The sequence below is a fragment of the Bison bison genome, unplaced genomic scaffold, assembly GCF_000754665.1.
Source record: "Bison bison bison isolate TAMUID 2011002044 unplaced genomic scaffold, Bison_UMD1.0 scf7180017864244, whole genome shotgun sequence".
Lineage (NCBI taxonomy): Eukaryota > Metazoa > Chordata > Mammalia > Artiodactyla > Bovidae > Bison > Bison bison.
This window is the reverse complement of record NW_011494816.1, coordinates 2672492-2693088: the sequence shown is the minus strand read 5'-3', so window position 1 is coordinate 2693088 and position 20597 is coordinate 2672492. Positions and strand designations below refer to the sequence as shown.

Here is a 20597-nt window from a genome sequence, read left to right as displayed (position 1 = left end):
CCTCATAGTGGTTTTGATTTGCATTTCTCTGATAATGAGTGATGTTGAGCATCTTTTCATGTGTTTGTTAGCCATCTGTATGTCTTTTTTGGAGAAATGTCTATTTAGTTCTTTGGCCCATTTTTTGATTGGGTCGTTTATTTTTCTGGAGTTGAGCTGTAGGAGTTGCTTGTATATTTTTTTAAATTTTTTTAATTTAAAAAAAAGAAAGAAAGAATGATCATAAAAATAGTAAAAATATATATAGGACTTTCTCTGATGTTGTTGTGGGTATTGTGGGTTCAGTTCATTTTCGGCTAGTTCCTTGTTCCGGCTTATATTTCTCAAGATCTATAGACCCCTTCCTATGTAGTTGGTACTAACCACGGGGTTTTAATCTATTGCCTGTCGCTTCCAAAGTGGTTCCCTCTGTTATAGCTTCTTCTGTTTGCTTGTCTCTTCAGTGTCTGATTTCCGCCCTGATACAAAGGGGGCGGTGGTGGACACCTTTTTTTTTTTTTTTAAGGCTCACTTGTTCAGTCGTGCTGTGGGGAGGGACTGCTACTGCTACTAAGTCACTTCAGTCGTGTCCGACTCTGTGTGACCCCATAGGCAGCCCACCAGGCTCCCCCGTCCCTGGGATTCTCCAGGCAAGAACACTGGAGTGGGTTGCCATTTCCTTCTCCAATGCATGAAAGTGAAAAGTGAAAGTGAAGTCGCTCAGTTGTGTCGGACTCTTGGTGACCCCATGGACTGCAGCCTACCAGGCCCCTCCATCCATGGGATTTTCCAGGCAAAAGTACTGGAGTGGGGTGCCATTGCCTTCTCCATGGGGAGGGAGGGACGCTGCAAATAAATAAGACTGGCATGTGCGCAGTGCCTCAGCCACACTGGGCCTGTCCCCACTCACGGTGCGTGTAGACTCCCTGCCCACACTGCTCAGGCTCTAGATTGCTCCGCCAGGAACCATCCGCGGCCAGCCCTGGGCTGCTTGAACCTCCCAGGTCTAAGCTGCTCAGGTTCAGGCACTCGGGTAGTCCTCAGAGGCACAGATTTGGTTGGGCCTGCGTTTTGTGCCCTTCCTAGGTCCGAGCAGCTCAGAGAAGAAAGACAAGACATATACTTGTCTTTCAATGATGAGGTGTTTGGCGAGCGCGGTTGCTGCAACTTATCGCCTCCCCGCTGCTCGGTTATCTGGGTGTACAACTGGCACACCTTTGCAGGCGGATGTTGACTGTCCAGAACCCCAAGAACTTTTAGTTAGCAAAGAAGCCTGCTTACAGTTTTGTAGATAATGTCTCTCTGGGGCTGCGATTGCCCCCTTCCGGCTCTGGCTGCCTGTCACCGGAGGGGGACGGTCTGCAGCCAGCTATCTCTGTACAGTCCTTGTTCCGTGTGCGGGCCTGGCAGTGTCTTAGGTTAGGGCTGGCTTTTCGCGTGGTAGATATCCCACAGTCTGGTTTGCTAGCCCAAATTATTTCCCTCAGGTAGTGCTCAGGGTATTCAGGCCAGATCCTTACTCTAAGCAATGCAGCCCGTGCTGCGCTTCCCTGCCCAGCCCCCGCTTGCTAATGGCAGATGCAGGCGTCTGCGCTGCTTCTCCGCTGGGGGAGTTAACGTAGGGCTCGTAATCTGGGGGTTTTAATTGTTTATTTATTTTTCCTCCCTGTTATGTTGCCCTCTGTGCTTCCAAGGCTCGGCACAGACTCGGCAGTGAGAATGTTTCCTGGTGTTTGGAAACTTCTCTCTTTTTAAGACTCCCTTCCCAGACGGAGCTCCGTCCCTCCCTCTTTTGTCTCTTTTTTTGTCTTTTATATTTTTTCCTACCTCCTTTCAAAGACAATGGGTTGCTTTTCTGGGTGCCTGATGTCCTCTGCCGGCATTCACAAGTTGTTTTGTGGAATTTACTTGGCGTTTAAATGTTCTTTTGATGAATTTGTGGGGGGAAAAAGTGTTCTCCCCGTCATATTCCTCCGCCATCTTAGCTCCTCCAAGAAAAATTTTAAATCTCCTGAAATGCCATTACTGAGCGCTCCCTAAAGTATTAACGGTGGTTGATATTCTTTCAGACATCTCTCTGTGTATCTGAATAAACAGTTTTACACAACTAGGATCATACAGTACATGCTGAATTTTTAAATTTGTTATATGCGGACCTCTGTTTATGTACAGTAATTAGTTCTTGATAGATAATAGTCATACTAAAGCAACCTAATAGTAACTCTTTCTCCAAAAAGAGAGTTGTTCCCTTGGGTAAAATTAGACCTTTACTTCATTGTTTCATTAAAGACATCTTGGAATTTCATAATTGATTTTAATTTTACACATCTGTGAAACTGACCAGTGGGCTCAAATAAAAAGATTCAAAATATTTAAGGTGTGCAGTTCACTCATGTTAGAGGCACAGTGTGAAAACAGACATTGTGCATATCTCGAAACTCCCTTATTGTAACACAAAGGATTTCTTAACATCTTAAGGTGATTGTGCTGTGGGTGTGATTGCACTAAATAGCTAATGTGAATGACATGTCTTGACAAAATACCCTACATTTCTAGAATTTTTGTAACGATCATCAGTCTTCTTGAGGTAGAGAGGGCCAGGGTTGACTGTTTCCAGCAGGCAGGCACTGGCCCAGCAGCTTGCAGACCTGTTCTGCCACCATTTTGCAAGGATACACCTGCATTGGTCTACCTGTTGTTTTATAACCAGCTTCTTGTTTCTTGATAGTATGTTCCCTACCCATAAATATAAACCCTTACCATGAGTTTTAATGACCCCATAGTATATGTTTGATTATAAATATCATACTCTATTTAACTAGCCTCTTATGATGAACATTAGGTTGTATTTAAGTCTTGCAAAAAATAAAGTTATAATAAATTTCCATTTGTACTCATCTTTAGGTATTTAATGCCATGATACATATTGCCAGACTATCCACCAAAAAGAGGGTATTAATTTCCAGACTCAATGATAGTTCATGAGATTGACTGTTTTTTCTTCACTCTATCTCCAGTGCTTTGTTGACTGGTTTTTTAAAAAAAAACCTTTCCCAAGAGTAGAAAAGTATATCTGCTTATTGTTTTTGAAATTTCTTTCATTACAAGTATCCACTAAAATGAAGTTGAACTTGCTAAGGCCTGAAAAAAAATTTTTTAATGACACCAATATTTGCCTGCAGAGTAGCCCATAGGATAGTTAACTTCTGCCAGGTTGTCCCATTTTTTAACATTATTCTGTCAAAAAAAAAAGTTTAGAGAGTATCTGATATGGCTGTAGGTCAGCCATTGAATACTTCATTATTGGGATTAACAGTGGTGTTTTTATTTCACAGTGTTCTTTTAACTTTGCACATGTTTGCCTCTTGCTCCCATTTTAATTCTTCTCCGTCTGTAACCTCTCTTGTGTCAACCTTGTCCCCTTATTTTTTCTCTCCTTCTCACGACTGTCAGTTTTCTAAATGTTTGCCACACCAGAAAATGAAAGTATTGGAATCTTTTGTCAATTCATGCATTTTCTTCATTGGGAAAAAAGAAATCTGGCAAGAGATTTTATTTCCACTTTTGTCTTTGTTAGCAGTACCCTATTGCCCTTCTTTGAATTCTGTCTTAATTTTTTGTTCCTGTTCAGTTTACCACAGGACCTACTCCTTGACCTTTTGCTACTCAAAAAGAATTACTTTTCTTCAAGTACCGAAGCCACTTAGAACTATTTGTGATCTCCAGTTTCACAAAAGATGTGTAGTTTCTTTACCCTTTTAACTCTCTCCTTGTCCATTTCCTTACCCTCTCTCACTCCCTCTTCAATTGAAACTGTCTTATTGGCTAAAGGATTTGATTTTATAAGAGGATCAGTTGGTTCTCAAAAGTAACAGCAGATGCAAAGTTAATCTACATCTGTCTTAAAGAAGTGGAAGGAGTTTCTAAGTATTGGGGTAGTTTCTAAACATTTGCTGTGTTTTCCTGCTCTAACTTGGCGTCTGCCATAACTATTCCTGAGGCATTGTGCAAGCAGATGTCATAGATGTAGCTGTTCATGGGCCGTTGGCTCCAGAGGAGTCCTGGCTCTTTGGGTGGCCCAGACCCCAGCATTACTAATCTACTTTTCTAGGTTACCTCCGCAGAACCTTGAAGGACAAAAGATTTTAAGGAATGTGGAAAAGACTTTGAACTTTCTTTCAATTTATGCATGGTGACAGAAACTACTTTTATAGGCTAAAGTTTGAAAGTATTGATGTAACCACCTTTGCCATATGATAGCAAATGGAAAGAGCATTGAATTTGAAGTTAAACCGACCTGAATTTGAGTTCTGGTTGTATTACTTACTTGTCATATGTTACCTCCCCTCAGGGAACATTAGAGTTTAGTGGCAAGACAGACATGGAAAAAATTTCCTAGGAAAAAAAAGAAAACGGCTTTGACAAGAAACATGCGTGTGGATTATGTGCAAAGGGCTATCAAAGTGTCCAATAGAGACAGAAAGCCTTTCCGGAGGAGTTAGCATGTGAACTGAGGACTTGACTTGGTGAAGTTGGGTAGGAATGGAGAAAAGGAAGAGGTGAGTGAATTCGGGCAGGGCATAAGTAAGGGCACAGAAGCACGTATGTTCATGACATTAAAAATGGTCAGAACAAAAAAGCCCTGAGGAGGATGAAAAAGGGGCTGAAGGTAAGAGCATTACCTTCCGGTTACGAAGACTCTAGAATGAATGTAAAGACATGCGTTATCCTGTGGGCTGTGGGGAGCCATCTAAATTCAAATCTGAAAGTGACAATTCTGTTAGTGTTAGGTGGGTTTGTATTAGGTGGATTAGTTGGCAGCAGGATAGAGAATAGTCTAAAGGGTTCTTAACCGTTTAGAACCCTAGTTGTTTCTGCCTAATGAGGTAATATTAATACCTGTCCAGTTACTTACAGGGTTTTATGAAAATTAAATAATGATATAAAAAGCACTAAAAAAAAAAAGCACTTGAAAACTTTATAGCCGCCCAAAGATTGTTATTGTTGTTAATAATTTTTCCTAGAGTTAGCTTAAAAATAATTTGAGATCTTTTAAGGGAAGCAAAATAAGAGAATTTCTCTCCTCCACTTTAAAAAAATCTGACAGTCATTTTGGTTTTTTGACTTAACTAGAAAATGTTAGTAGTTGGTCTCAGGACACTCACATGTGAGATTTGCCTCCATGGAGGTTGAAATAAGTAGGCCTAGACTCAATAATTTTAGAATAGCTTCTTTGGAATCCTAAGACCTGTGGTTGATTCCAGATAGGTTCGGGCTTATTATCTGTGTCCAGGAAAAAGGTCAACACACCCACTAGGATGACTAAAATAAAAAAGACAGAAGTGCTGATAAGGATGTGCAGAAATTGGAACCTTCCTTTGTTGCTGGTAGGATGTAACATGGTACAGCCACTTTAGAAAACAGTTTGATAGTTCCTCAAAAAGTTACACATCACCCTAAAATAACATAAATTTTAACTTCTAAATGTAAACCTAAGAGGAATTAGAGCCTATCAATGTCCATGTGAAAACCTGGACACAAATGTCCATAGCAGTATTACTGATAATAGTTAAAAAGGGGAAACAGCTGCCAATTGATGAATGGCTAAACAAAATGTGCTGCCTGCATACAATGGAATGTTACTTGGTCATGAAAAGGAATTAATTTCTGAGACATGCTGCCGCATGGATGAACCTTAAAAGCATTATGATAAGTGAAAGAAGCCAGTCACAAAAGATCATATATTGTATAATTCTGTAAACAGAAGGTAGATAAGTGGTTGGCAGGGGTTGGTGGAAAGAGAGAATGGTGAGGTAGAGGGTGACTGCTAATGGGTGTTGGCTTCTTTAGGGGGCAATGAAAATGTTTTAAAGTTAGATACTGGTGTTGGTTGCACAACTTTGAATATACTAAAATACCACTAAACTACTTTAACAGGATACATTTTATGGTATATGAATTATATCTCAGTGAATTTGTTATAAAAAGCAAGGCACAATAAGAACTTAGGTCAGTATCTCTGCCTACATAGAAACAGAGGTGAGTATCTAGTAATGATTATTTGAGTGTTTCAGGTAGTTAGCACAGTGCCTGAGCATAGTAAACACTGAAATCTTTGTTAGAAGAACAAATATTGTGTTCTTCTAACCAAAAGAAAGAATCTTGGATATAAATTATTGCAGGATGTAAGGCTAAAAAAAAAAAAAAAGTGGGAAGTAAAAGCTATTAGAAATTGTAAGAAGACTCAAAAGGTAGTCAATTCTAAAATAAATATAAAAAGATCAATATATTTTCTATGTATTTTCAATAATTCAGTAAAAATATAATGAAAAACATATTACTAACAAGAGCAATATAAAATAACTAATAATAAACTTAGCAAGAAATGTACAAAAGCTTATATGGGGGGAAATGACAGAATACTGCCAAGGGACATCAAGGAAAACTTGAAGATAGAACATATTCGTGAATGGGAGGACTTAATATTATAAGGTAATTATTCTCTATCAAACAGATCCATGTATTTTATGTAACCCTGTTTAAATCCAACAGCATTTTGGGGCAAAAAACTAAATAAATGATTATCATGTACATCTAGAAGAAAAAAAAGGTTCAAACAAATCCAAGATTAGTGAAGAATATTTGGAAGATTATGGAAATGTTTGGATTCCCTATAATAGCTCAGATAATAAGGAATCCTCCTGCAATGCAGGAGACCCAGGTTCTATCCTTGGGTCAGGAAGATCCCCAGGAGAAGGAAATGGCAACCCACTCTAGTATTCTTGCCTGGAGAATCCCAGGGACAGAGGAGCCTGGTGGGCTGCAGTCCATTGGGTTGCAAAGAACTGGACACGACTGAGTGACTAACACACACACACGTGGAAATTTACTATATTAAAGAGTAAAGTAGATTTATAAAGCTATAATACTGGCACAGAAATAGCAGACAGATCATAGAGTGAAATAATGGGAAAAAATACTAACATTTATTAAGCAGTTACTCTGTGTTTTGTGGGTATTTAAGTATTGTACAACTTTATGAGGATAGCTGCTATTATTAACTCTGTTTCACAGAAAAGAAGACAGAATGAGAGAGGTTTATTAACTCGCTCAGGGTTACATAAGTACATGACAGAGCAAGAATTCAAACTTATGCTGTTTCAAATTTATTGTTATTAATTAGCAAAGTTGAATTCTTGGAGTTTAACTTTATATAAATGAGTTTATATAAAAATACTTAGATACAAGAATGTTATTTACAGCATTGTTTTAATAGCCAGAACTTAGGACTAACCTAAATATCAAGCAACAGCTGTGCTGTGCTGAGTCGCTCAGTCATGCCCGTTTCTCTGCGACCCCATGGACTGTAGCCCGCCAGGCTCCTCTCCCATGGGTATTCTCCAGGCAAGAACACTAGAGTGGGTTGCCATGTCCTGGATCAAACCCAGGTCTCCCACATTGCAGGTGGTTTCTTTACCAGCTGAGCCACCAGGGAAGCCCATGAGTACTGGAGTGTAGCCTATCCGTTCTCCAAGGGATCTTCCCAACCCAGGAATCGAACCAGGGTCTCCTGCATTGCAGGTAGATTCTTAACCAGCTAGCCACCAGGGAAGCCCATCAAGCAACAGAGAATAAAGTATAGTGAGTTTCTACAATTAAAGACTATGTATAGTCATTTAAAATTATGTAGAAGAATTCTTAATGACACAGTAGTAAGGATAGATATATTAAACTGAAAGGTGGATTACAAAACACTATAGTATACACTGTGATCCCATTTAAAAAGTATATATGCAGAGAAAAAAAGATAGAGGGGATTTATATCAACATGTTATTTTCTTGAGTGGTGATGAAATTGTGAATGATTTCTATTTTCTTTTTCTTTATCAGTATTTTCTATTTTTCTGCAGTATGATATATTTAATTGCAATGAAGTTATTGTGTCTATGTGCTTTTTCAGGGGGAGGTGTGTGAGTTATTCACCCTGACAGCCAACTTAGGGCGTCCTCTGTGCTCTGCTTCATCATAGAGATCATAGTGTGTTATCATTTACCCTTCTAACTCTGTAAAGCCTGAAACAAAGTTTGGGGACAGTCACGGTTTCAGTCAGTCAGTATTTCAGTAAGAAAAGGGGAAACAGAGTGGGAATGAAGGGAAGAGGGGAGGAGAAAGGAAACCACCCTACAGAGATATGGATCTGAGGTTATTTTTTCAGCCTCATTCCCCAAGATCCAAAAGTAGGTGGTGGATGGGATATTATATAATTCTTTATAGTAATCCAGAAAATGAGTTGAACCACTTATCTTTAAATTCTGATTGTGGAACACCAAACATATATGTGAAGGAATTTACCTGCTAGAAAAAAAGAGGGGATAGGGTTCCTATGTTTTGAGAGGCCAGAGTGAATCTTCCAGAAATTATTGAGACAAATGAAGCCTATTTCAATAGAAAGTGCTGCTGTGCCACTCACTCCCCAATTCCCCCACCCTTCTATCGGTTGTATCCCAGAAAGACATTTTCATCAGAAGATCTGGCAGATGAGGGAGTTGCTGCCAGGTTACCTTTTGGATTTTCTGGGTAAAAGATCCTAAGGGAGCCTGGGGACTGCCTGCTGCCCAGCAGCTCATGTCATATATCTGCTTAAACATTTAATTTGGGGGCAAAACCAGAGGAATGAACTTAATATAACTCTGTGTTATTTTTCTTTCCAGGAAGGAGAGCAGTTTGTGAAGAAAATCGGTGGTATTTTTGCCTTTAAGGTGAAGGATGGCCCTGGGGGTAAAGAAGCCACCTGGGTGGTGGACGTGAAGAATGGCAAAGGATCAGTGCTCCCTAACTCAGGTCAGTGCAGTGATGACTTCATTGATTAAGCACTGACAAGTTCACAAAGGAAAATGGGGGCCTGCTTTGGTGTCCCCCAAAGGGCTGGCTTTAAAGTTAGAGAACCTTGTCAAGGACTGGGGAATCTTTGGGACTAGGAATAGGTCCTAGGTTTTCTCCCAAAGATTGAGAGGCTCCATCACTGTTGCTAGCATTAGGCTTTGGCATTAGACAAGCTTGGGTTTAGAGTCCTGGTCCTGCCACTCACAGATTCTGGCCTTAAATTATTTCACTCCGAGCTTTTTTTTTTTTTTAATTTGTAAATGGAAATAATAAATGGTTCCTATTTCATAGGATTTGTGTGGGGATTAAGAGAATTGTCTGCTAATTAACCTGTGAAGCACATGGGTCAGTGTATGGCTACATGTCCTCAAAAGACCTGTCTATACTCACTATCTCCACTTCCTGTCATCTCGGTGTTTCTTGAACCTACTTCAGTCAGTCTTTGTCAGCTCATCATTATTCCAAAACTGTTCTTGTCAAGGTCACAAGTAACCACCGTATTGCTAACTTCAGTGGTTAGTTCCCAGTTCTTATAATATTACTCTTCTAGGCTTTCTTCCTACCTACTGGGTGTTCCCTCTTGGCCTCTCCCTGTTTTTTCCTTATCTCTCAGTGTATAAATGTTGGTGTGCTCTAAGGCTCAGTTCTATCTACATTCACTGCCTGGGGCTCTCATCTAATCTCATGCTTTTCAAACCGTCTCTACACTGATGACTCCCAGATTTCTTGGTGTGAACTCAGGCATTGAACTCCAAGGTGTATATCCAGCTGCTTAACTAACAGATTTACTTGGATACTTACTAAGTATCCACTGATATTCCATTTTGATAAATTTCCCCTTTGTTTAACCAGTTCCTCCATCTAAAATCCTTGAAGTCATGCTTGGCCCTTCTTTTTTTAATTGAAGTATCGTTGACTTACAGTGTTGTTCCAGTCTATGCTGTACATACCATGTAATTGGCCCTAGTCTCTTTCTTACTACATCTTCCTCACTTTGCTCCAGTCACAGTGGCTTCCTTGCTGTGGCTTGAGTGTAAGGTATTCCCAGTTCAGGAACTTTCTACTGCCTGGGATCATCATCCTTCAGATATCCTCATGACTGGTCCTTGCATTTGCTTTGGATTTTTGCCCAAATGTCACCTTCTCAGTGAGCGTTTCCCCAGCCACACTTCTAAATCATACCTCATTATCATTCCCTATTGTCCTTTTCTGCCTTACTTTTATTTATAGCACTTTCCTCCATCTGATATACTGTATCTTATTTATTTGCTTATTGTCCATCCCCCCCTTGAGTTGTAAGCTACGTGAAGGCAGAGCTTTTGCCTCTTAGGTTCACTGCTGCATTCACAGTGCCTAGAACAATATCTGATACCTGGTAGGCCTTCAATAAAATAGATAATAAAAATGAACAGCAGAACAAATGAGTGATGCTTAGTAAGCATTCAGTAAATGGTAGCTATATTGTATGTTATGTTTCTCTCTTTGGAGAGAACCTGGTGCAATTGAGAGAGGTGATCTAGGGACACTAGCTTTTTTGAAAAAAATGAAAGTCAGAGCTGTGTTTTAGAGGATGAAGCTGCTGTATTAGACCTGATGAATTAGAAAGGAAGAAATCAGAGGCAGAGAGCGCAATTAGGAGAATGGATGATACCACCATCTAAGTAAGCAAAAAGGATAGCTTGAGTGTTGGCAGTGAGAAAAGTGTTAGGTGGAGTCACCAGGTCACCAGGAGTGTTTGGGGTGCAATTGATGGTACCTGGACTGTGAAGGAGGAAGAGTTCTGTCAATACTCATAGGGTTATTAAGATCAAATAAAGTCCAGGTATGTGAAGCTCTCAGCATAGAGAGAGCTCAGTAAGTGCTGGTATAGTAACAGCAGCAGCAGCACTTTATTTCCTAAAGTCACTAGGAGTCCTTTCTTGGAATATTAGGATCTAATCCAGCTATAAATCAAGTCCAGCTATCTCAGTTTGCTAACTTTTTTTTCTCCCTGCTCTTTGATGTTATCTATCTACAAGAGAATTGGATTTTCTAAATTGTAAATACCTTAATGTTTTTTAAAACACAATAGTATTAATATTATTAGTTTTCTACAAAAAATTAAATACTTAGATTTACACTTAAAAAACATGTACAGAATCTATATGCTGAAAATTATAAAACATTAACAAAGGAAATCAAAGAAAACCTAACTGAATGGAGGGAAATAGCATATTCTTAGATTGGAAGACTCAGTTGAATAAAGGTGTCACTTCTCAAATTCATCTATGTACTAAATACAATTTCTACCAAAATTCCAGCAAGACTTTTCTTAGTCATGCTGCTGCTGCTAAGTCGCTTCAGTCGTGTCCAACTCTGTGCGACCCCATAGACGGCAGCCCACCAGCCTCCCCCATCCCTGGGATTCTCCAGGCAAGAACACTGGAGTGGGTTGCCATTTCCTTCTCCAGTGCATGAAAGTGAAAAGTGAAAGTGAAGTCGCTCAGTCGTGTCTGACTCTTAGCGACCCCATGGACTGCAGCCTACCAGGCTCCTCCGTCCATGGGATTTTCCAGACAAGAGTACTGGAGTGGGGTGCCGTTAGCTTAAAAATCATTACAAAAAATAAAGTGGGGAGAATTACTCTACCTGATATTAAGGCTATTGTTGTTATTTTTTATTATTGGAGTGTGCTCATTTTATACTACCATATCAGTTGCTGCTATGTAGCAAAGTGAATCAGCCTTATGTAAACATGTTAGTGTTAGTTGCTCAGTTGTATCTGACTCTGTGACCCCATGGACTATATAGTCTATCAGACTCTTCTGTCCATGGAATTCTCCAGGCAGGAATACTGGAGTGGATTGCCATTCCCTTCTCCAGGGGATTTTCCCAACCCAGGAATTGAACTCGGGTGTCCCACATTGCAGGCAGATTCTTTACCATCTGAGCCACCAGGGAAGCCCTATAATGTATACATACATCCCTTCTTTTTTGAATTTCCAGACATTTAGGTCACCACAGGGCACAGAGTAGAGGTCTCTGTGCTACAGTAGATTCTCATTAGTTATCTATTTTATACATAGTAATGTGTATATGTTAATCCCAATCTCTCAATCCATCCCACCCCTCTCCCCCATAAATACCTTAATTTTTAAAACTTTAGACTTTTTCTCATGTAATGAGAAAATTTTGTTACAGCCAAAGATGAAATGGCTGTTAAATCACAGTCCTTTTAAGGGTTACCCCTGCATTCTAAGACATACAAAAATTTTTAATTTCCAACATTGTTTTAGTTAATAATATGGGCATCATATGCTTTAATAGTTTATTCCCATCCTAGTCCATTTGAGTTGCTGTATTGAACATACCACAGCCTGGGCGGCTCATAAACAACAGGAATTTCTGTCATAGTTCTGGTGACTGGAAGTCCAAGATCAGGACATTGCTATGGTCACATTTAGTGAGGCCCTTCTTCCTGGTTCATAGCCAGTGCTTTCTTACTGTGGGCTCACATCATGGAAGGGCTCAGGGTCTCTCTGAAGCCTCTTGATAAGGCATAAATCCATTCATAAGGGCTCTACCATCATGACCCTTGGAGGCCCTCCATATTAATACTATAGCATTAAGCATTAGGATTTCAACATACGAGTTTTGGGAGGATACAGACATTCAGACCATAGCAACTGCTATGTTTTTTTTTTTTTAATTAAGGCAAAGATTAGCTAACTGTTGGGCCATAATTTGATATTATTACTGTTATCAGTTGTAGTGCTATTAGAGTACTGTTATTATACTGATTACCTAAAACACTGACTGCTGAAAATTTTAATTTCTTGGTGAATTTTTCCTTTTACACTTGAAACTTCTCATTTGTCCAGAGTAGACATGGCTGCTTTTGCAAGAAGAATTTAGAGTCTTTGTGATATGGCATTTTTGCCATTATATTTTGATTATAGTATTAAAATTATTATTTTAAAAACTTTGTTTTTATATAAGTAATACATAATCAAGTGTAAAAAATTTGGAAAAGATAGAGAAATAAAATGAAAAAATTACTTTCCTATAATCTTACCATCTATATCAAGAGTTGACAAATGATGGCCTGTGGGGCAAATTCATCCCGCCACCTCATTTTTTGTTTTGTGTAAAATTTTTTTGAGGTCTAGCCCATAAAGAAAGGCATAAATCTGAGTGTATAGGCAAATAAATGTTAACAAATGAATACATCTCCCAGCTCAAGAGGTAGAAAGTTGCCAGCACTCTAGAAACCTCCCACATATCACCTCCCATCTCTAATCATTCCCCAAAGGAACCACTATTCCAAGTTCTATCACCGTAAGTTGAATTTTATTTATTTTGGAAATTCATACAGATGGAGCCATACAATATTTACTGTTTGAGGTGTGGCTTCTTTCATCATTGTAAGATCCATTATATTATTGCATGTAGCGTCAGTTCATTTTTACTGTGTGACTCCATCAGAATTTATTTATTCAGTTCATGGTTGATATATCTTTACATGTTTCCATTTTGGGGTGTTAATGAATACAGCCATTACAGACATTCTCATGTGTGTCTTTTAGTGGACATATGTACTTATCTCCATTTGGCATATAACCAGGAATAGAAATATTAACTCATGAGCTACCATATAGCCAAGTTTCCTTGTGGACATACTGTTTTAATTCTCTTCTGTATTACTCTTCAATATTATATGAGAGTTTTATTTGTTCCACATTTTTGACAGTACTTTGGTAATTTAGTTTAGTCTTTTTTTTTTTAAGTCAAATTCTTTAAGGTATAATTTATGTACAATAAAATCTACCATTTTTAGATTACAATTCTATGAATTTAGACAAATGCCTACAGTTGTGTAGCCACTACCAAAAATCAAGATACAGAATATTTCCAAAAAATGTCCTCATCTCCTTTGGTAGTCAATCCCCTTCTCTCATGCTCGGGTCCTGGAAACCACTGATCTGATTTCTGTCCCTGTGGTTTCACTTTTTCCAGCATGTCATAAACTGCACATGGAATCATAATAGCCTGCAGCCTTTGAGCCCACATCTTTCACGGACTGTCCGTAGTGTGTTCCTGTTTGTTGCTGAGTAGTTTATTCACTCACTGGCTGATGTATATTTGTCTTTTTTCCAGATTTTGGCAGTTTGAATAAAGCCTCTGTGAACATTCACATACAGGTCCTTATGTGGATTTGTGTTTTCATTTCTCTTGAGTAAACACTGAACTCTTAAGAGTGGGATTACTAGGTCATATGGCATATGTGTTTGTAGCTTTCTAAGAAACTTCCAGGCTGTTTTCTAAAGTGACTGTAACATCTTACAGTCCCTCTAGCATTATATTGACCTTTAGCTGTTCATCCGTACCAGCACTGGGTGTTTTTGAAGCTCTTCATTGTAGTAGGTATGTTGCAGTGTCTCATCTATACTTTCAGTTTGCATTTTCCTGATGACCAGTGGAACCGAGCAGTGTTTCATGTGCGTCTCTGGCCATTGGGAGATCTTTTGTATGTGCCTGTTTGCCCATTTTTGTATTGGTCTATCCACCCTTTTCTAATTGAGTGGTAGGAGTTTTTTTATATTTTCTGGCTACAAGTTCTTTGTTCGATATATGAGTTACAAATATCTTCTCCCTCTTGGTCTGCTACTGTTTTGAAAACAGTTTTGTTGGAATACAGCTGCCTGCATTTGTTTATGTATTATCTGTGGCTGCTCTTGTGCTGTAGGTGCAGGGTTGAGTCACTGAAGTAGAGAGCTAATGGCTCACAAAGCCTAGAGTATGTAATGTCTGATCCTTTGCAGAAAAATTTTGTTAAGTTCGGATAGCGCTAGGTATGCATCTTCTGTTACCGCACGACAAATGACCACAAACTTAGTGGTTTAAAACAAAACACTCATTTATTACCTCACAGCTTCCATGGGTATGTTGGCTGAGGACAGCTTAGCTGGGTCTTCTGCATAAGGTCTTACAGGCTGCAGTCAGGGTGTTGTCCAGGGCTGGGTTGTCATCTGGAGACTTGGCTGGAGAAGGGGTTTATATCCAAGCTCAATCATGTTGCTGCAGAAGTTACTTCCTTGCAACTGTAAGAATGATAGCTTTAGGGTTTGTTTTTTTTTTTTTTACTGGTTATAGTCCAGAGTCTACCCGCAGCTTCTAAAGGCCAGTACCCTGTCATGTAGCTCTTTGCCTGTGCGGTATGTAGTTCACAGTATAGGAGCTAGCTTATTCAAGGCCAGCAGGAGAGTGAGGCAAACTTGGCCAGCAAGAGAGAGTCTTATATAATGTAATACAACACAAGAATGACAGACCGTCACCTTTCTCACTTTCTGCAGGCTAGAAGCAAGTCACAGGTCCTGACCATACTCGAGGGTAGGGGATTATACGAAGGCATGAATGAAAACCAGAAGGCAACGATCGCAGGGGTCACCTTAGAGTCTGTGTGCCCCAGTAGCTATTATTATTATATTGGTCTTCAAGTTTACAGATGTTTTTCCTATACATATATAATTGAATATCTGTTTTTAAGCAAAACATGGGTTCATGCTTACAGTTCGTTTTGTAACTGGCTTGTGTAACAGTATCATGAACAGTATAATATGAATATCTTCAGGTCAGTGAAATGTAGATCCTCATCATCTAATGGCTGCATTGTACCCCACTGTATGAATATACCATGATTATTTAATGTATTCCCTCTTGTCGAATATCAAGATTGCTTGTGATTTATGCCACATTTTACCAGGCTGCTGTAGAGTGTATGGGAGTGCCCATGTGCCCACACTAACACTGAGTATGATTCTGTTGCAGTCAATAACTTTTGACTAAAATGTACACATGAAACTGAACACTCCCCTTTTCTCCTTCTTTCTGCATGTCTGTTTTAGATAAGAAGGCCGACTGCACAATTACAATGGCCGACTCGGACTTATTGGCTTTGATGACTGGTAAAATGAATCCTCAGACGGTACGTATAATGGTGCTTATATTCTTGTATTAGGTGTGTTTTGGTTTTTTCCTGATGGCTCAGTTAGTAAAGAATCTGCCTGCAATACAGGAGACCTGGGTTTGATCCCTGGGCTGGGAAGATGCCCTGGGGGAGGGCACTCCAATATTCTTGCCTAGAGAATCCCCATGGACAAAGGAGCCTGGCCGGCTACAGTTCATGGGGTTGCAAAGAGTTGGACATGACTGAGCGACTAAGCACAAACACACACATAGGTGGGTTTTAGCCCATTTGATTTCATCACCTGTCTCAGCCTCATCCCATAAAATCTAAAGCGGTCAAACCCACAAAACTCAGTGTTCCCCAAATGTCCACTTAATGAATGACAAACAGTTGTGGATATAACCGTGTGCCAGCCACTGCCTTGTGTGCTAGAAATGTTCAGATGAATAAGAAATAGCTCACTTGTTCAGGGCATCCACAATTTGGTACAAGACAGGTTTGTAGAAGAGTAAGTGCACCAAATAGCCATGGTGCCCTGTCTGGCTTGTGGTTGAGGAGGGTGGAAGAAGAGAAGCCACGTCTTCCTGGGCTGTCAGAGAAGGCTTCACAGAGGAAACAACACTTGGCTTTGTCCTGGGGGTGATCAGGAGTCAGCAGTGTACAGGTGGAGAATAGGAGTCATTCAGATAGAAGGAGGGGCCGGTGGTCACAGAGGCAAGACCTTCTACTTTCGTATCTTTGCCGGTGCTTTTTTTTTTTTTTGTCTGAACTGTGACTTCCTTGACAAACTCCTTGTCTTTCAAAATGAATTTAGGGACTTCCCTGGTGGTCCAGTGGTTAAGACTCTGCACTCCCAATTCATGGGGCTTGTGTTCGATCCCTGGATGGGGAGCTAGATGCCACCTGCTACAACTAAGAGTTCACATTCTGCAACTCAAGGTCCCTTATGCTGCAAGTGAGACCCGACACAGCCAAATAAATAAATATTAATATAACAAACAAAAGGAATTTAGATGATATGTTTGAAGACCTCCTACCACATTGTTGGGGAGCTATAGTCAGTCCCTCTTTGGGGCCACTTGCTGGGCTACTAGCCTAGCACTTGTTTCATTATGGTAGTCATAATGTGCCTGTCTCTTCCCCATTAGATTTAGATTGTGTTTGTCTCAAGGAAACAAAACACATCTTGTTCATCCTTGTGTCTTTAGAACTTAACATGCTGCCTGGTGTGCACGCGTGCTAAGTTGCGTCAGTCGTGTCCGAGCCTTTGTGACCCTGTGGACTGTAGCCTGCTGGGCTCCTCTGTCCATGAGATTCTTCAGAGCTGGCACGTCCCCCTTCCCACCCACTGCAGCTCAGCCACCGTGCACTCCATACACTTCCTTGGTAGCGTGGCCAGGCTTCACACTCAGCTGCCTTTGTTCTCTCAGTTTATCTGTTTACCACCCGTTTGGAGAGTGTCAGCTTGCTTTTCCTGAACACCTGTTAGCACCCAGAGGAATTAAAGATAAATGTGGGAGACCTTTGCATTAATGTGCTAATGGTCATTTCTTCTCTAGAGTGCACAGGCTTTAGTAGTTGTGGTGCACAGACTTAAATTTGCCCTGCAGCATGTGCAATCTACCTGGACCAGAGTTCAAACTCATGTCCCCTGCACTGGAAGACAGGTTTTTAACCACTGGACTACCAGGAAAATCCTCCCAGGCAGTTGTTAAATGCAACAAGTTGTGTGTCTGCACTTGGGACTGTTTTGAGTCTCCTTATTGAGCCAAAGATTCACACAGGCACCTCAGTCTCAGCAAGCTGCTCTGCCTCCTTCTGTAGGGAACACAAAAAAGGGAGAAAAATGCTGACATTTCATTGCATAGATGCATCTGTAATCGAATCCCAAGTTTCTGAGTGTGTTACACATGTGCTTTTCCTCCCTGCTGGCAGACCCACTGAATGTGTAATGTTTTTAAATAAAATCAGTCTAGTATGAACCCACTCTGCCTAAGATGTGGAAAATGTACCTTCTTTGAGGAAAACAGGTAATGGCAGACTCAGTTTCTAAGAGAACAGACTTTGGAAAAATGTCCCTTTTGACTGCTCTGTGTAAAGCATGACTTTTACAAATTCATCCTTGTGACGAATCAGGTGCTAAATCTATTACAGAAAGCCAAGTTTCATATTCTGAAGAAAGTTTGAGACCTGGATAAATAAATCATCTTGGGGCTGGATGGTTGAGTGCATGTGTGCTAAGGTGTTTCAGTCATGTCCAATTCTTTGCGACCCTATGGATAATCTAGAAATATCAGCGATCTCAAAACAAAAAAAGCAAATAATAAATGTTCTTTTTTTTTTTCCTCACAGGCCTTCTTTCAAGGCAAATTGAAAATCAATGGCAACATGGGTCTGGCTATGAAGTTACAAAATCTCCAGCTTCAGCCTGGCAAAGCTAAGCTGTGAACTCCCTTTGTCTCCTTTGAAAATCAAGATGAGATATATAGATATATATCCATATATTTCATTGTCAGAACTTAGATTGAAACTATACATTGGGAAATAGCATGAGATTTGTTTTTAAATGGGTGTGATCAATTCTGTTTTTTCTAAGTGCTGGGTGAATAGAACCTGATGGTTTACTACTGCTTTGCTGAGTTGCAAACAACTGTGCATTACAAAGTTAATATGGTAATCATGGTTTGGGGTAAAATTGAGTTTTAGAATAAAGTTAGAAATAGCAAAATACAAAAAGTATGTAAACAGAAGCTCTCATTTTGCTAATAATGTATATTTGAAGATTATTCTGCCGAAATTTCAAGTTTTCCTTGGGAGAATGAAGAAACAGAATATCATTATTAGCTGACCAGTAATTAATGTTGTGCATTTAATGACCTTAATATATTTCTCAGTGATAATTTTTAAAATTCTGTACTGGGATTTTTGTTTTTAAAAAAATAAACTTTAAAATTTTGAATTTCTTGCCATCAAAGTGGCATTTTCTTCCCAAATCAAAGAAATGTGATCAAAGCTTGGGAGTAAAAATCTATCACTGAACCCAGGCCTATTTTTTAAAATAAAAATATTTTAAAATGAGATTTGTTCTTGAAAAAAATTAGTGTATAAGAGTCACAAAATGCTGTTTTGAAAGTAATTCAGTGAATGGAGTTTGCTTTGAGATGCACAGTTTTCAAATTATAATCTTGTATTAATTTAAATTTGTAGCATTCTTAATTATAATTTTCCTTTTTCCATATGTTAGTTTAACCACATTTATCTTCCTAGTTTTTCTGATGCTAATGTTATTTCTAATTACTCAGTAAAATGTGGGGTAAAATAATGTTTTTGGAAGAATATTCAATATCAAAATTAAAATAGTTCTTCCTCATTGCCTTTGTTTTTATTGTGTATATTATTTTTGTTCAAAGTTTTCCAGATGACAGAGAGTAAGAGAAAAATTTGAGATTTACAATCTGTGTTACCTAGACTGCTATCTACTGGTACTTTGGCATAATCAGTCACTAGTTCTTGATTAGGGAGGTGTTGTGTTGTGGTGGAAAGAGCACTTGACTAGAAATTAGGAGTCTTGTTTTTTTAGGCAAATAAGTAACTGCCTATCTGAGCCCATATTCTAACCTGTTAAAAGGGTCTCTAAGGCTCCTTCTGCTCTGATAATCTTGTGAGTCTCTTAGTAGAACCTTTGGGAGACATCCAGACCCCACCTTTCTTCTGTTAAGATGGTTACTTCACCCAAAGGTGGTTGGAGGTAAAAAGCCAGGTGGTTTAATTTGTTTGTTTAAATGCTGGGAGTCTCTAATAATGAAATCAGGACTGTGGATCCGACCCCGCTAGACCATTTAACTTTGCATGTTCTACAACCAGCAGAACAGTGTTTGGGGCTAGGGAAAGGTGGTAAATTAAGTCAGTATAAGTTGACCTCAGGTCCCCCAAAATGAATTCAGAACACAGACTTACTTCCTAATCATGGTGGCTTTTTACTCTCTGAAGAAATAAAGACTTCAAGAAAATCATTCCAACAAAATGTGTGACTTATTTGTAGTTTGAATTTGCTGCTGCATTCTGCCTTCACTTATTCCAGGTATCAGGAGATATTTGTTATAGCCTTTAGGAGAAACCTGGAAAAACAAACAAACAAATAAAAACAACAACAACAGGTTCTTGGGGGTAGGGATAGATTCGTGTGTAAATACAATTTATATGCATAATAGAGAAGTACTTCATGATAAAAATACAGCAGCAGTTTAATTTCTAGGGAAGCATCATGGTTTGGAAGAAAGAAGTTGACAAATCTGGGGTAAAACTGATGCTGTTACGTGTTTTGCTACTTGAGAGGATTGAGCTTCAGTTACCTCATCTAGAAAGTGGAGATATTAATATTGACCTCCTATGATTATTGAGACTCTAGAAAGAGAACATATGTAAAATACCTAAATTAGTGTTAGAATCCCATGGATGGAAGAGCCTGGTAGGCTGCAGTCCATGGGGTCACGAAGAGTTGGAACAGGACTGAGCGACTTCACTTTCCCCTTTTCACTTTCATGCATTGGAGAAGGAAATGGCAACCCACTCCAGTGTTCTTGCCTGGGGAATCCCAGGGATGGGAGCCTGGCGGGCTGCCATCTGTGGGGTCGCACAGAGTCGGACACGACTGAAGCGACAGCAGCAGCAGCAGTGTTAGGTGTACATCCTAGTCATTCTTAGTTCCTGTACTGAAGTGTGAGTTCCCTTATTCTCCCTGCCTTTTGTCTCTGTGATGTATGATATGATGTGAGTCTTTTCTCATCTG

At 39.6% G+C, this 20597-nt stretch overlaps 1 protein-coding gene across 1 annotated transcript in view; it reads left to right on the top strand.

Moving 5' to 3' along the window:
• The window catches only part of SCP2 (sterol carrier protein 2), a 119002-nt gene extending 99181 nt beyond the window's left edge, over positions 1–19821 (top strand). The window contains exons 14-16 of the mRNA XM_010847201.1: positions 8691–8820; positions 15747–15826; positions 18161–19821. Coding sequence (XP_010845503.1) covers positions 8691–8820; positions 15747–15826; positions 18161–18256 — 306 coding nt within the window. The 3' untranslated portion in view covers positions 18257–19821. The remainder of the gene's footprint in view (positions 1–8690; positions 8821–15746; positions 15827–18160) is intronic.
• The last annotated feature ends 776 nt before the right edge of the window (positions 19822–20597 follow it).